The sequence below is a fragment of the Amblyomma maculatum genome, chromosome 11 (genome assembly GCF_055883805.1).
Source record: "Amblyomma maculatum isolate TAMU_Amacu chromosome 11, ASM5588380v1, whole genome shotgun sequence".
Taxonomy (NCBI): domain Eukaryota; kingdom Metazoa; phylum Arthropoda; class Arachnida; order Ixodida; family Ixodidae; genus Amblyomma; species Amblyomma maculatum.
The window spans coordinates 107,569,868-107,586,359 of record NC_139354.1 but is presented as its reverse complement, the minus strand read 5'-3'; the positions used below and the strand labels follow the sequence as shown (position 1 = coordinate 107,586,359).

Below are 16,492 nucleotides of genomic sequence, written 5' to 3'. Positions count from 1 at the left end.
CTTCAGCAAATCCTTCTTCCCCATCGCCATGTAAGAATGGAATATTATATTCTTCTACGGAGCCTAATTTTTCCGAATTTAGGAAGCTACTAACTATCCATTGAAACCGGCATTAGCCACTTTTCCCTGCGCTCCTTTCCCAGCAATCAGATTTGTATGTATTGTAGCGCCATCACCTGTTTTCTGTATTTCGCCTTTTCGTTTTGCCACTGATAGTTACTGTAGTTCATCCCGTTTCGTACCATTGTTTTTTTATCTTAATGCATTTTTTATATAGTTTGCTCTGTTTTTAACTGACGTTTTCTGTTGAATTTTTTAATCGTATTCATTTTGCTCTGTTTATGTTTTCTATATTTTTATGCTTAACCCTAAGACCTGTATGCACGTGCCCCCCCCCCCTCCCAACGTTCTATGTGCAATGTCCCTGATGGGACCTTTAAGGGAACAATGAATGACGATGATGACGATGAATTAACAACCTGTGCCAGATTCGAAAGCGCCTCTTACCCCCGTCACTTCGCATATACGTCAGTTTAGAGGGTGGCTTACTTTGAAATAACAGCTGGTCTTTGTGATTTACGCAACGGTGTATGTCGCTAGATTAATAAAGAATATGGTGAATTGCTGTGGATCTCCTGAATGACTGCGGTACAGTAAGAGGGGATTGTATTGAATTGATTTGCAGTACGGATTACTACTATATACTAGTGGATTAATTTCGACTGCTATGGGCCAGGAGTTCGCTACTTCGCCTTAGGTTGCATTGATGCAAAATGCAGTGAAGGTGAATTGTCGTGAAATAAGAGTGAAATACATTGTATTAAGTTGCATTAGGGTAAATCACGCTATATTAAGTAGTCAAGTTGCTTTACGGCCCGGTGGATTAAGGATGCATTGTAGTGGAATAACTTCGATCAAGATGTGTCAAGTTGGATTAGGGTAGACTAAGCATTGATTAAAAACTAAGTTTTTTTTTTCTTCAGAGCACGCACATAGGTTTAGGGGCATTCATTCTCTCTCTCTCTCTCTCTCTCTCTCTCTCTCTCTCTCTCTCTCTCTCTCTCTCCCTCTCTCTCTCTCTCTCTCTCTCTCTCTCTTTATATATATATATATATATATATATATATATATATATATAACTTTAGGCGATTTCAGGCATACGGGGGGCTTCTCTTTGGGCATTTTCTTCCGAACTCCCTTCCGATCTATTGTCAAAAAAGACTGCTTTGGCGAATCGTAATGATTAGTTAACGTTGATGTACGTCTTTTGCACCGCAACAATTTCAGCAATGCAATGTCAAATACGTATTTTCAGATGGGTTTTCAGAATGTGCTGCTAATTCGCCGATGATGCTATGTTTGTTTGGATGGTGCAGAGATTCGATCCTGCGTCTTCAGTGGAGATGCAGTTTCTTTTGGGCGTAGTCACAATGGCGGCGCTGGGCGTGGCAGCACGAGCATCGCAGAGACCACACGTCATTATCATTACCGCCGATGACCTGGTGAGTGTCCTTAACATGTGATCTAATTTGGCCTCATCACAGTGGCTTACTGGTTAGGCGGGTCGAATGCTGAGCCCGAAACCAAGTGTTCGATCCCTGCCTCGGCGGCCACATTTCTAAGTAGTCGAAACACAAGGCGCCCGGGCACAGCGTGATGTCAATCCAGGTTATAGAGCCGCAGTTGGTTGAAATTACCCGAACCCACCGCTACGACGACCTTTATAACCGATGTTGCTTTGGGACGTTGAACAGCATATACCGTTGCAAAGTTGACTGCACCATACCATATAAGATATTTCATTTCTGCGAGAAGGCGAGAAGGGTTCGTTCAATCGTCATAAGTCGCAGCGCAACCACTTCCACTCCAATGCAAGCCTCCTCCCCTGTCTCTGAAATTAACACGGGCCTTCGTGACCAGCACAGCCTTCTTCCAGCTAACCTGATTTACCTGCTTTTTTAGTACATCCTCGTATGCTTGCCTTCTATATAATGCACTCCATGCAGTGCACGCACAGCCTTTATCTTACTTTCTTCTCTATTCCAACTATGTCATCTCCTTACTTTCGTTCCGTGACCCACTTTTCTCTCTTCCTGTCTCTTAACCTTACACCTTTCACATTCTTTTCCACGGGAAGCTTTTGTGTCCTAAATTTAAGTTCGATCCTTCTTGTTAAACTATACGTTTCCTTGCCCTAATAGTGATCACCAACAGGATAAAGCTGTCATATACTTCCCTACAAACAGCCTATTGTATATGCCTTGTCTTGCCTCCGCCCATGCGCACCGCCTTGGTGGCCGCGGTTTTTAGGGCACTCTAATGCTGTGCCCGAAGATGCGGCTTTAAATCCCAGTCGCGGCGGCCACTTTTCGATGGAGGTGAAAAGGAAGGTGTCTGTGTGCTTGCGACGTTAGTTCAAGTTTAAGAACCGCAGATAGTAAAAATTTCTGGAGCACTTCACTACAGCGTCTTTCATAAGATTTGTCGCTTTCGGAAGTTAAACATCATAAACCAAACCAAACTTCCGCTCATGCGAGAAGAGCGCCAGTTTCTCCGGATGGATGCTGAAAACAAAAAGAGGTAGTTCTTACAATGGCTTTTGTTTCTTTATTAGTTCTCACAGATAATTTTATAACATTCTCTCACGTAAGCTGAATTTTGCGTTCTGTTTGACGTTGATCAAATCCAAAAAGTAGCGTTGCTGATATAATTATGGGCTGATATAGTACTTCACAAATTTCCCCGACAAGCGATGTCTACATTATGCCCTAAAAACGCATGCACTGAAAGAGCAAAACTCTCCCCACTTGTTACGAACACGCACCTCGCGTTCAGCACCATAGATGTGCTGCTAACGCATGTGGCACCTTCTCTGAAGGGCTCTCCAGAAGTTTTGCATCATTCTGGGTTAATTACCCTGTCACATTTCTCAGAGCGCCCGCCTCCGGCACAAGTAACAGTCACTTGAAATATCAAGTACACGTATTTTAAAGCAGCAAAGGAAGCTCGTTCAGGGACGATGCTGACCACAAATCGTGACTCATTTCCTAAATTGCCTGGACAACCCTAATTAAAGCTTTAAAATGGGTTACCTACCTGTGTGACAGCGGAAAAACTTAAGGTGTAGTTGAAAATCCTCGACACTTTGGCGATAGCATTGCCGTATAAAGAATATGCGTTGTTGCCGAGCAAAGCTCTTAAATATGAGCGATAATTATTAGGCCTAGTTAGTAGTGCGAAGCAGTTGAGCAAAGCAGTAGTGCCCCTTTGTAGTGAGTACTAGTAGCGCTCATTACTGGATGCTATTTCGGCTTTGTGGAGCTATAATGCAGCGTGTGATTGCTGTCCGCTCTAAGCTATTAGGTGATCGGATAAGGCCTTTTAGCTACGGCATTGTATTCGCGCTTCTTAATGGCATAAAACCAGCGTACACGGCTTACAATTAAATAGACAGCACTGCGATTCTCCACACGACTCATTTTCTTTTTCGAGATTATTTTTTTTTTTGTATTTCTTAGAAGTCACATCTAAACGGCAGTCCAAAACGCCACTACTTGTGGCGTCATCCCTGCATTGACAAGTTAAGGAATTCGGTTGTGACCCAATGCTCTCGGCGAGCGTGTATTCTAACACTGTTCCGTTATAACGCGGGGTTATATTGTTTTTGGCGCCACAACTGCAGTGTTGCTCGCAGCTCAGATGAGAGCGCTGAAGCGGTAGGCTTTTAAAATCGATATGAGTAAAAAGGAATTTTCTACGAAATTACGATTTGAATCATTGCCGTCATCATGACTGCTGCAGTTTGTTGTCCTTCTTTGTATGCTGTGTATATTTATACGTGATTTAGGCGTAGTACGGCATTGCGAGCCAATACATATTCATGCATCTGGTAACGAACACATCAATCTGCCTGTTCCACACGTCTTAGACATTTGTAGTGTCCTTTGGGGCGACCATGTAAACATTCCCCCCGGTTACCGATGGAGCACGCTGCCAGGGGTGCAATGCGCTATATGCAGTAAATTCAGCTACCGTATTTAGCTGTTTGGAACCGAAAAACAGCGCGAATGAAACAATGGAAAGAAGGAACATAAACCAACATGTCTGCCGCGGGGAAGTTTTCTTAGAGCGTATTTGGCTGGTTCCTAGGATCCACGGTGACACAATCAAGTCGGAATGACAAACCGTATATGGTACCACTCCACGTATCCCAGTGCGTGGACAGCCATTTGCGTCATTTTGTTACATCGAAGCTGCATCTTGAATTCTGCCAGCCGGAGCCGCAACGAGCATCGCTGCGTCGTGATTCACGTCTGGTCTCCTCTCATCATTTCTCCATAGAGCCATTTGTATGTTCATTCCTTGCAAATCGCGCTTTCATATATTGCCATCTGGTTAAGATGTGGCCGTCGGGCAGTCCGGTAGAGACGAGGGCGCGGCAGGTCTCTCTCTAGACACTGCTGCCTGCTGCTTGTGTGCTTCTTGACGCAAGGACAGCTTCTTATCTCTCTCATCTGGATTTTTTTAGAGCAGCTAACCTGTTTTCATATATATATATATATATATATATATGTTCTGAACACCTGGGTGTCACGATCCCAAGCACCTATTGCAACTAGAAAGAGCGCACACGCTGGGTCAATTTTATGACGACAAGTGCCGGTCTATAATTGTGAAGCTCGCCCTTTTCAAGAATAAACAAGCCATTCTGTCATCAGCAGGGAAAGAATTTTACCACTGTGGAGGACTTTTCGCCTGCTATACGAAAACCAAGAACACAGCTGACAGCTTTCGTACAATCGCAGGACAGAAAGCCTTTAAAACTTGCCCTTGGCAAACTACACATGGACAAGCAACCCTATATTTACGATTTTGCTTCCAGCATGATAGTTTTGCAGACCCCATATAACAAGCAACGAAATATTATCAGGTACTCCTAGGTTTTGACATTTGCATAAAGGCCGGGCAGTTAAAAAAGGTGGTGGTGTTTTACTCGTCATAAATAAAAGTACTCCCTTAACTCTAATTGATTCTAACTCAAGCCTCGAAATTCTATGGGCGAATGTTTCAACTCCTCGAACAGCTTTCTTATTGGTGTCTTTTACCATCCTCCCAATTATAGGACTACCTTTAAGAAAGACCTTCGCTCTTGTATCACTATGGCCTCTCAGCGTTTGAATGTCTATAGCATTTATCTCCTCGGTGATTTCAACTGCCCTCTCAGCAAGTGGCCCGAGTTATCCTCCCCGTGTCGTTCTTCCGCTGAATGTTTTAATCTTACTTTAGACTTTATCTCAAGTCATCAACCAACCCAACCGGGGCTACAATATTTTTGACCTGTTCCTCACCGATGCTTCTAATACAATATGGCCAGTTTCATATTTTCATGACTTTAACGAGCATAAAATTAACTCAGCAGCTTACAATTAAAATAGTGTAATTTCCAGGTATCAAAACTAAAAAAAAAAAATCAGACGTTACAATAAAGCTAACTGTGATGGCATGAATAAGTATATAGAGCCTTTTTGTGCGCATGAGTTATTTTCTTCGTTTTACGATTGGTTTGTTAAAAACAACTGGTCGCTGTTTAAGGATAAAATTTCTGATTTACTAAGTGCCTCCTACTGCTTTTCACCTTGAAAGACCTAAATAAACCGTGGTTTATTAATCTCTGCGAAAACTACACATTAACAAAGTACTTGTATCAAAATGCAAAGCGTACGTCTAACCCATCTGATATGCAAAAAGACAGTGAGTGTCTTAAACGGTACTGTTCCGCAATATCTGCCAATGCTCCTCTGTATTTAGTGCATTCTTCTCGTCCATATTTTTCAAGGAATATCATTCTAGTATTTCTCTTGTCGAAAAACTAGATGGCACATGTATGGACACCATAACTATCACAGCTGAAGGCAATCCTCACCTTACTGCTCAGCAAACAAAGGCGAGGAAAATTAGGAGCTTCGCGATGGCATACATAAGAGGGGAGCCACGGAACTAGCTTCAATGGCTGTTGGTAGCCTTCTTATGTATGTCATTAAAAAGCCCCTACTTTTCTCTGGATTTGTTTGCTGATCAATATACCATTGTATACCATACTGCCCTCATAGCGACCATTGCTAATGTTAGCTAATGCGCTCTACTACTATTATTATTTTTTCACTGACAGTTTTATTTGCAATTATTGATGTTTCTTACCCACTCCTCCCTATAAATGTCTCAACCTTAAAACTAAAGAGGTAAGCAGTGACCGCGGACATTTTCTTTCTGGCCTATGTCACGTATGCCGTGCGTGACGGACGCAGGGCTGGGCGGACGTGGGCCACCATGGATCGAGGCAGGTGCCGACACCCAACTTGGACTCCTTGGCCGCCGACGGGCTGGCGCTAGCCTACCACTACGCGCAGTCCGGCAGCACAGCCTCGCGCAGCGCACTGCTCACCGGCCTCTACCCCATACACACAGGTGCGCTGCCCTCACCGCGTGCCTTTCACTCCTTTCAACAAGGAGCGTAAAGCGCTCACCATCTCGTCATTAGCCCAGCACCAGGTGCCCGCACACCACCGATTTACACAGACTTCGTTCTTTCAAAGCACGGCGCCGCAATAGAAGAGTGATAATTGCGATATATTCTAGCCGCATTCACTTCGAATAAATGTACTGGCGAGTGCTACCTTGACTGGTGAATTTAAATTATAACTTATCTAGTTGACGTTTCTCTAAATTTTCAGGCCCACTGTGATTCCTTTTTTTTTTTCTAAGTTCTCAACTATATTTTGATTTCCTTGACAGTTCGAGCAATTTTCCCCTTCCAGTTTTTCGCCACCACCACGTGAGCCTTGGGCTCAGGATGGATGGATGGAATATAGGAGCGTCCCCTTTGAAACGGTGTGGTAGCAGTAGCTATCATGCTCATTTTTCTCCCTTGATTTAAATTGGTTAACTAAACCATCATTCTATTTATTAATTTTTTGTTTCTATATTACTAATATTATGTCACTTCTCTGCTTTTAAGCCACCAATCTTCCAGTCATTTTTTGCTAGTTTCCACCACCGGTTTATTCAGAAGCGGTCAAGTAGCGCCACCTACCAGCGCTGCCAAGGGACAACGTGTTTAATTCGGCACCCAAGGGTTCCTGAGGATTCGATTCCCTTCTCACCCTTCCACCTCGCTGGAACAAAGCGATTTCACAGCTTCTGAAAACTTGGTTATGTAATGTCGTCTAGTGACGTCGCAAATTCGCCGACCAGTCACTAACTGGCTGTGGCACCTACCAATCACCACCTTGATTGAGCTATGCTCGGGTTTCTTCGTTCACTGCGGCAATGCCGACAACGCCAGCGCCGAATTTAATGCAGAACAAGGTCTTTAAACGGATATTGAAGGAAAATACCGTATTAAAAAGACGGATCTATTATTCTCTAGGAACACTCTCAGCGTTTTTGTTGCTTGAAAAAGTGGCCATATTGCTTAGAAAATCACAAATGCGTTTTCCTGAATCCTTCCATAAATACCCGCGAAAAATTAACTGCAGGGACGTCATTTATATGACTACTTTTAAATGCGACCAATCATAGAAACCACTTCAAGGAACTGCAAAATGCGTCGAAACAGAAACTGGTTTACGCAGTCAATATGAACGATAGAATCGCTTCTCACACCTGCAGGTCCTAAACTCCGCCCCCTCGCTATGTCTCACTCTACACCGAAAAGCAAGTGTTCCCTTCTGTCTCCGCTGCAGTGCGCACGTCTCGTTTGAACACGCATGCGCTATAGGAATGCGCTCTCTGTATGCGGAAACAACTACATGGAGTTATCGAGCTCACTTTAGATTCGGGAATAAATTGCTGATCGCTCTTACGCATTCGTCACATGTGACATTGTGACATCCTTGGACAGCGACGAGATATTGTGGCCTTCGGTGCGTTGTGTGCTGTTTAAAAACGTGCTCAGAAACTCCGTCATTTTTAACACCACATTTTATAGGAGAACATTGGACACGCATTGCTCATGCAACTGCGCATTGTGCTGTCTGTGATCGCTCGTTTGTTCACTAACCACGCAACAAGTGGGATCTCAGGCCACCCTTGCGATTGGCTCTGCTTTCTTCGTTACAATTTCTACATCTGTGAATCGCTTCCTGGAGGTTAGTGAGGGGAAAGGAATCAAAGTACGTTCCCTCCATCTGTACTCTGTCATCTTCTGCTTATCGCTGTCCGCAGAAAATACACGCATTTTCTTGATGAACACACACCAGGTAACTGAATACTTTTCTCGAGGAAAATCCTTTCTTGAGTGCTGGAGCCCTACGTACTGCGAGCTGGTGACAAGCGCCTGGAATTTTTAATTCGCGAAACGAGAAAGAGTTGATGCTACGTGCGTGTGGTACTTCTCTGATAATGGCAACCTATTTTAAAGTATATTGGCTTTTTCGCTGGTTAAGAACGTGGGGAAGAAGAGCTCGTCGTTGGCATCGCTCGCATGTAGAAAGCGCGCTGCATGCACGCGACTGCATCAGCGCCAACTACACAAAAGAAGAAAAATATAGAAATGTGAACTTTGCAGTTTAATCACGCCCGTAGCCTACAAATATAATACTGAGAGGCGGGCTAGTGTGTGGCTAGTATTAGAATGCATCTTGAAACCGCGCAAGAAGACAAGGGATGTGGAAGAAACCATATTCGTCCGCGCCTTGTCCTGTTGGTTTCTTCCTCATCCCCTGTCTTCTTGTGCGGTTTCAAGATGCATTCTAATACCGTAGCCTACACAAGGTAACAATTTGAAAGGCTGGAGAGAGGTCGAAACAACTCTACTGGCTACCTAGCAAGCATTACAGAGCGGAAATGTCATTGAGAGCTTGCTCTTCTGAACATGCTGCCTGCAACAGCCACATGTTGAAGGGTCCAGCGCTCGTGTTTTTGTCTAGCCTTTCTCTGTGTAGTCCGTTTCAAATATGAGACGTCACATTCTCTTCTAGGCTCGCCGCCCTGCATTACTGGCAATCTCTACGGTAATTGCCCACTAAGACGGTGAAATATCGTTGCTTGAGAGCTGCCATATTTCAGTCTATCATGGAAGCTTCTAAAACCCGCCAGTGATGACGTCATAGATATTTTCGTTGTATGCAATTTTCTGCTTTATGAAAGCGTTGTCCTCGGTAAAAACATATTTGCTATCCCATGACACTGACTTATCAGTCTCAACTGACTATTTCTCTTCAGCGCTCCTTTCACAGTTTGCGTTATAATTCAATTTCAAATAAATAATTCTTGATCTGAATATTTCATTGGCAATAGTTAATCGATAGGTGATCAAAGCAGTTTGTTCTTATGCAGTGCTTGATATTGAGCTAGTTGGAACATCTTCTCACAAATGCTGCGCTGCTTAGTTTTACACAGAAAAAAGAACTGTACAAACGCTGAGGTTAAGCGAAATTGCGCTTAACCTCAGCGTTTGTACAGTTCCTTTGTCCGTGTACAACTAAGCAGCGCAGCATTTGTGCGAAAATGTTCTTATGCAGTCCACTTTCGAAAGTATATTCACATATGTACTGCATGAAAGGCGTTTCAAATCTGACGAATCACAAGTATATCTGTCTGTAGGGTGGATCATAGATGCTGATAGACGCATGGAGTATTTGGATGGGTAACCTCAAGCAGTACACATTGTCAGAACAACTTTCGCCTCTCTTTACTACACTGACAAAACATCCACGAGGAAACGCCTTAATGAAGATTCCGGCAGAGTTTTCAGCTGCGGTTGAGCGCTTTTCGGTCTTGGTGTAAAGTTCGCGTACCACTCCAGACTCTGTGAATGTTTTCTTTCCCTGGACTCATTCAGCCGCGTCTCCAGCACTAACTTAGAATATAACCCTAGAATATACTTGGAGTATATTTCAATACAACGAAGATACGTCATCTCTGAAAATTTTATAGAAATTATTGCAACAGCTCAAAAGTTGACCCTTTAGCCCCACTTCCCCCTTTAACGTTAACTTTAACGCAAATTCAATGTGATATTCGGCTCCGCTTATCAAAAAACGAAACAAGACGCTTTTCATGAATTTTAAATAAACAACTTTTATAAGGTTTAGAATACAAGGTTTGATTATGTTTTTTTCTTTCCGCTTAGAGTTACGCTGTTTTACGATAATTGTGCGTTAAAGTGTACGGGCTATTTGTGAATTGTTCTTGTTTTTAAGTCCACTTCGCTGGGATTAAGTTTGTTGATAGTGCTAATAGAATCATTGTATATTCTCTCAGGCATGCAGAACGACGACATCAAGAATTCTGAGCCTTGGGGTCTGCCGCTGAAGTTCAAGATTTTGCCCGAATACTTTAAAGATCTAGGGTATTCAACGCACGCTATCGGCAAGGTAACTATGCACTCATCTTTTCAGTAATCGAGCTCTTCACAGCATGTGCTCACAGAATGTCACAGGCTGTCTGACTTGGGAAGCTGTCGGCCGCGCTCCTGAAATATGACGAAGATTCTCGACTTGATAGAAAACCACCAGGAGTTCGTAGTGATCTCTAACAGACCCTCTGGATTTTTTATTATTTAATATCATGACCTAGATCAACAAGCTTGTAAAAGTATCAGGTTTACGCAGATGGTTGTTGCATTTATCAAGAAGTATCCCCTAAGGACGAATGAAATTTTACCTTGTATGATGTCAAGTATGCAACATACACCTCAACCAATTAAGCTGTTATATAATCCTATTTGCGGCTAAAATGTATCAAACCTCTGGCTGTGCTGACTTGATGGAACATATAGTTTTGGTAATTCCTAATATTAAAAACTTAGACACCAAGTTTTGCTATAATCTTTGTTAGAATGACTGTGATTACGCAAGTAATGAATCTGGCAGCGTCCTCAATTTTCTTCGTCGAAACATTGAGACCACACCAAGGGCACTCAGACACTTGTCATATATACGACAGAGTGTGACCTATCTTTGAATATGCTAGCTTCGCTCGGACATCCACACGACCATAGCCTCACGACCTGCAATGACGAACATGAGCGCATCCGAAGATATTTAAGTATGAGCTCAACGTACTCAGAAACTCACTTGAACGCGACGGTGGCAAGCGATGACCGACGCCGTCGTGCGAATGGAGTTTTACCATGTTGCTTGTATTGTCGCTCACATCTGGTGCAACAGAAAACTTCGCGCATTGCCAAGAGCCCGCGTGACCAGCCAAAAAGACTGTCGCTGGCTGTTTCCGGTTCGTCACATGACCCTGCCTCGAGTTCCCTCTTCAGCTCAACGAGCGCATCATCTTGGTCATTGCCGCTGCTGCGGCACTATTTCCATAGAGAATTCTCATTAGCTGTGAGGCAGCTGCGGAAAGGGAATGACCTTCATGTTGGTCACTGAGAGGTCAAGATCTGAAGCGGGCTGCGAGCGAGGGAACCACGGCGATATGCAAGCCGAGGTGGTACGGGAGCTGCTGTCTGGCGGTATAGTGTCTCTGCGCCCTAGCTGTAGGTGTGAAATCACTCGCAGCGCATGTGATCTCACCAAACGGTCAATGAATAGTTTAGGGCTTGTTTACTAAGCCGAAGTTCATACTCTGACAAAGCACGATAATACGCCTTCCTCGTGAATTCAAGATCTGTTTTCGCCTCCACAAGCACGCGGGCTTGGTCACTTCCGCTATCACTTCACCGCGATCGTAAAGAAAATATTTATTTTGCCCTGAAATACAGGTAAGCCAGTAAACGTTTAAAATAGAGAACAAAGAACAGGATATGGGCATGTTTACAAGGCCATGGAATAATGGGAAGATTATACTAAAAGCAACCACGTAGTGTAAATGCAAAATTGGTGCCACTTAATGATATGCTGTTGAAGGTTATATGAATATGCAACAGCTTACCCAATTTTCAGTTTTACTTAGTGGGATTTCTGGATTTCAAGCAGTGTAGCTAGTAGAAAGGCATCTCTCTTCTGTCCTGTTTGTGATGCGCTGTTAAACAGCATGAATGCTTAGTACACTTACCCCGTAAAGACCTTTCAAATAACTGCGGGATTTCAACAGCAGAAAAAATGGTTGGTTGGTTGGTTCATAGGAAGGGAAAGGCGCAGTATCTGTCACACTTGCTCTGTGGACACCTGAACCGCTCCGTAAGGGAAGGGATGAAGGTGGGACTGAAAGTGGATAGAGAGAAATAGGAGCCGTAGTGGAGGGCTTCGGAGTAATTTAGACCACCTGGCCGGGGTGGCAGAAAAAATCTTTAGGCATGCATTTTCCCCGCACAATTAGAGAATAGAACACATTGCCTCCTGACATCATTTCCGCCCTGCCTTCCCTTCCTTCGCGATTTTGCGGCTTTCTTTTTTTATGCGAGAGCGATAGCACGTCATGCCGACAAAATTCTGCGTCGGCTTCGAACTGTCAAGATTCACAGCCTCGAAAAACTACAAGCCTGCCTTCGTCACCTAGTATTTGGCCGGCGAGAAACATCTGGACGCTTGCTTCTTTTAGTTGAAGCCACGCAGCCTCGAAAAGATAAGAACATGCCTGTGACAGGTGCATGGTAGTGGGAAGATGACATGGCCGAACAATTATTTTATATTATTATTATTATTATTATTATTATTATTATTATTATTATTATTATTATTATTATTATTATTATTATTATTATTATTATTATTATTATTATTATTATTAGGTTGGCGATGCAAAATGCCACGCCGGCGCTCATTTCTATTTCATTCATGGAAGTCGTCGCACCTGTGATTGTATGGTCTCTTGTCGCGTGGAGTCACACGACCAGATTGCATATGGTCGATTATGATGGAGCTGTTAACTCGGCCGGTTTGTTTTACATTGAAGGGTCAGATAGGAACCAAACACATGGGGCCTTACGCGCGAGTCTAACGGTTCACAGCATCGACAATACCGAGCATGCGTCGAGGAGGTTGTGGCATGGAAGTGTGTATAGTTATTTGACGACAAAGCTATGATCATCCCTCAGAGCTCTAAACCTTCCGCTCAAAGAAATGTCGGCGACTACAGAACATCCCATGGAGTCCATTCCTCGAAAACATAATTGACGTAAAATAAATGACTCAGAAACGCGCATCAATGCGCCTCTCATTTCTTCACATAGGCGAAGTCATAACGACGCAGTATATTGTGCAAAAGCAACGCTGCGACGTATATGCCGAATGAATCTCACTCATCATCAGTGATTTTTTCTCCCATAATGGTGGTTCATTTTTTTTTTTAGTTCATGCTTCTCTTTTTACTGGCACCATTTTCTCCTTTCTTCCGGTGGACCTTGCTCTTTATATCACTGTGTCAGTAGGTATGATATCATGCATCTGTATCCCTGTCTGTATCTTCTCATCTTTCTGCTTGTCGATATCTTCCTCTCATTGTATATTTTTGTTCTTTCCCTCGCAGTGGCACCTTGGGTTTTTCAAAAAGGAGTACACCCCACTGATGCGAGGCTTCGACCACCACTTCGGATTCTGGACCTCCCACAGCGGCTACTACGACCACTGCTCTCACGAGGCACGTCTCACCCGCCATCTTGAGCGATAACGCACAGCGCATTTTCACCAGTGCAATGGGAAAGCGGGTAATCTCTGGAATGCAGATTTTCGCAAATATGCTTTCAAAATTGGAAATTGATTTTGAAGAAAGCCCTAGACGTCATCCGAGTATGGGTTCGTTCTTAGAGCTAGTTTTCTTCCAGATCTGTCACTTCTGAGGCACTGATGCGCAGTGGTTTGTTAGGAGAGAGCGTTTCCTCAATGTTTAAAGCGGCTGTCCTGGCCACGCCATTGAGGAGAGAGTAAATGATGCCATGAAGCATTGCGTCGCCGAAATCACTCCAGAACGATAGCGGTAGAGCGTCAGTACGAGGGACCCATGGAGATACATTTGGCGCGAAAGTACGATGATCCACCCCGTTAATGTGCTCACACCAGGGGCACTCCCTCCCCCCGCGCATCCCCTGAAGACTTCACGACCGTGCCAGTGGCAGGTGCCTCGATGAGCGCATCTGTGCATCGGGCACGGTATACAGTTTCTAGAGTTACTATGTAGCTAGCCTATATAGTAACTCTACCAGTGGCTGCTCAGTCGCGTCACCTACCTTGCGGGTTGAAGGGCTTCAAAAAGTGCATCAGATTGATCCCGCATCATGAGCCGCTTGGTCAACCATGCTGCGCAACAAGCGTTATCCGCTTTCCACTCTAGAGCGAGAGAGTAAGTGCGTCAGCACACGAGTTGTAACCTAGCGGGAAGGAATGCGCTTTTTTCACTTCCACAAAACTATAGAACTGCGCCAGAAGGTAGGGGGCGTGGACGCCAGACACATGGATACGGGTGTCTCATTGCTGTGCCTAAAAGGCAGGAAAGAACGCCGGCCTAAGAAGGCAGCAGCACGCGAAAGAACAACTAGATCTATTTGCATTTTTTTACACGGAATGTAGCTTTGAAACGTAGTGGCTGAAGACCCACGTGGCAATGGGCCTCCCTTCTCACGAGGCAGCACACTTCCCGGGCACGATAGGTGGCCCTGCAGCCGACATCAGCCTCGCCGTCACTTAGCGCTGGCCCGAAACAGGCACCAGTGCCGCATTTATAGAACCTCGACGCAGCGGCCTTCTGGAAAGTATTCTTTGATCCGGGCTGCTATGGCGGCTACCGCAAGTTGCCCACGTAATAAGGCCCAGGAATGCAGCAAATGACGGATGCACTAAGCCGTTAAGCTTAACTCTACACATCTTTTGGACTGTTAACTATACTTGAAAACGGGCCACCTGCGCTAGTGGTTCCTGCGTCGGGCCCTTCTCCACAGACTTCAAAATCCTAGGGCAGCTAGATTGACCCGTGCGTCTGAACAAACTAGCTTCTCTATTCAATGCTCGCATTGCTCAACTTCAATAGCCGTTTGACATTTCCGTGCCAGTACAGGGGTAGTAGTCATCCAGTATACACATTGCCCTTTACACGCATCGGTACACCCTCCCCCCTCCCTTGTACAACGTACTTTAATTTTGTCGCTGTCGGCTTCCTTAGGGAAAAATCGTGCAATAGCTTACTACGGCACATGAAAAGCCTCGAAGACGCGCTGGAAAAGTACTAACGGCAGACGCACCATTAGCCAAGCAGTGAAGAGCAGCCTGAAATGAGAACCCGAAATTATAAACGTCTCCTCGTCCTCCAGTGGCCGGGTTGGGCATTAGCAAACATTTCCTTTCGGTGCGCATATCTTTAGGTACAGTACTCACGGATTGAAATAGGACACTCGGAGCGCGTGGCCGTCGCTGCATGCAGCGCCGCCCGGGGATGCTCATGGAACCAAGGTGCTGCATTGTGGTATAGCTCGAGGGGGAGAACATCTAAGAAGCAGAACTGCTCCTTCCGGTCGCCAATAAGCCGGCCTGTTTACCACACTGCCTTGCATTCAGCGACGGCCACGCGCTCCGAATGTCCTATTTCAATCCGTGAGTACTGTACATTATATCCACCAATGCGTACATATCGTGCCATCAATGCTGAATTTCGGAGAGGTAATCTGTCTAGGGGTAGTATGTTTTTCATGGTCATTATGCATGCAGTGATTGTTGGCAGGCCCAATTCGGCTTAAATATTTAAAAATAAAATAAAAACAGCAATAATCGTGGCAATACAATCTAATGTCCAGTTCTTTCTTTTGCTGCCATGTTTTTCTATGGTTATTGTATTGTTTAGGCCAATGTTTGCGCTACTTAGAATACCAGAGCATGCTTGCTTAAGCGCCTCGATCTTTAACTTGCGATATCAGCACCCAGGGAGATAAGTCAGTCTACTCTTTACGTTTGACCTCAGGCGCAATTAATGGCCAATGGTAGTACTCTTCGGTGAAGAGCATTCGCAATTTTCTTTCCGGTCGCAGCTTAAAGCACTACCACGCGAGCGCTGCAGAGTGGCAGGGCAGCTGATGCCATGTGTTCGTAACGTGAAGAAAGTTACAGTTTTGCATGCTCATGAGGAGAGAACCATGAGGGCACTCATAATAGTCTGGTGTCCATTATTAGTGCAAAAATATTTCATGACTTGCAGGCGCGGAAGCACTGTTATGCCAAAAAAAATGGCAGCGTGAGAAAACCATTAAGACAAGAATAATCAATACATAATCCATAGCGCCTAATTATAAAGACATAATAACGATAATTATCGATAGAATTTAGCAAAATCATAATCATATTAATTAGGTCATTCACAATTTCTATAATTAACTTTGACTAGGGCTGAGCATAAAGACTTTCATCAGAATTAACAATGATAAGCAACACTTACTGACATATTTAATACTTATTTACATTAATCACCAATATTAATTCAGGCTGACACGTCAATCCACCAAAAAAAATTGCCAACGATTATGTTACTTCCTAATGCGAAATCTGAGCGCAGCTCATCAGCTGTTTCACTTTTTCGGTAGATTGAGGCAAAGATTTCGACGCTTATGTACAAT

The 16,492-nt window shown here is 44.2% G+C and overlaps 1 protein-coding gene across 1 annotated transcript in view; it reads left to right on the top strand.

Moving 5' to 3' along the window:
• Positions 1 to 1,430: 1,430 nt before the first annotated feature.
• LOC146174621 (arylsulfatase B-like) overlaps positions 1,431 to 16,492 on the top strand; it is a 52,354-nt gene continuing 37,292 nt past the window's right edge. Inside the window, exons 1-4 of the mRNA XM_084585418.1 lie at positions 1,431 to 1,502; positions 6,306 to 6,465; positions 10,264 to 10,376; positions 13,426 to 13,536. Of these exons, the coding sequence (XP_084441544.1) occupies positions 1,431 to 1,502; positions 6,306 to 6,465; positions 10,264 to 10,376; positions 13,426 to 13,536 (456 nt within the window). The remainder of the gene's footprint in view (positions 1,503 to 6,305; positions 6,466 to 10,263; positions 10,377 to 13,425; positions 13,537 to 16,492) is intronic.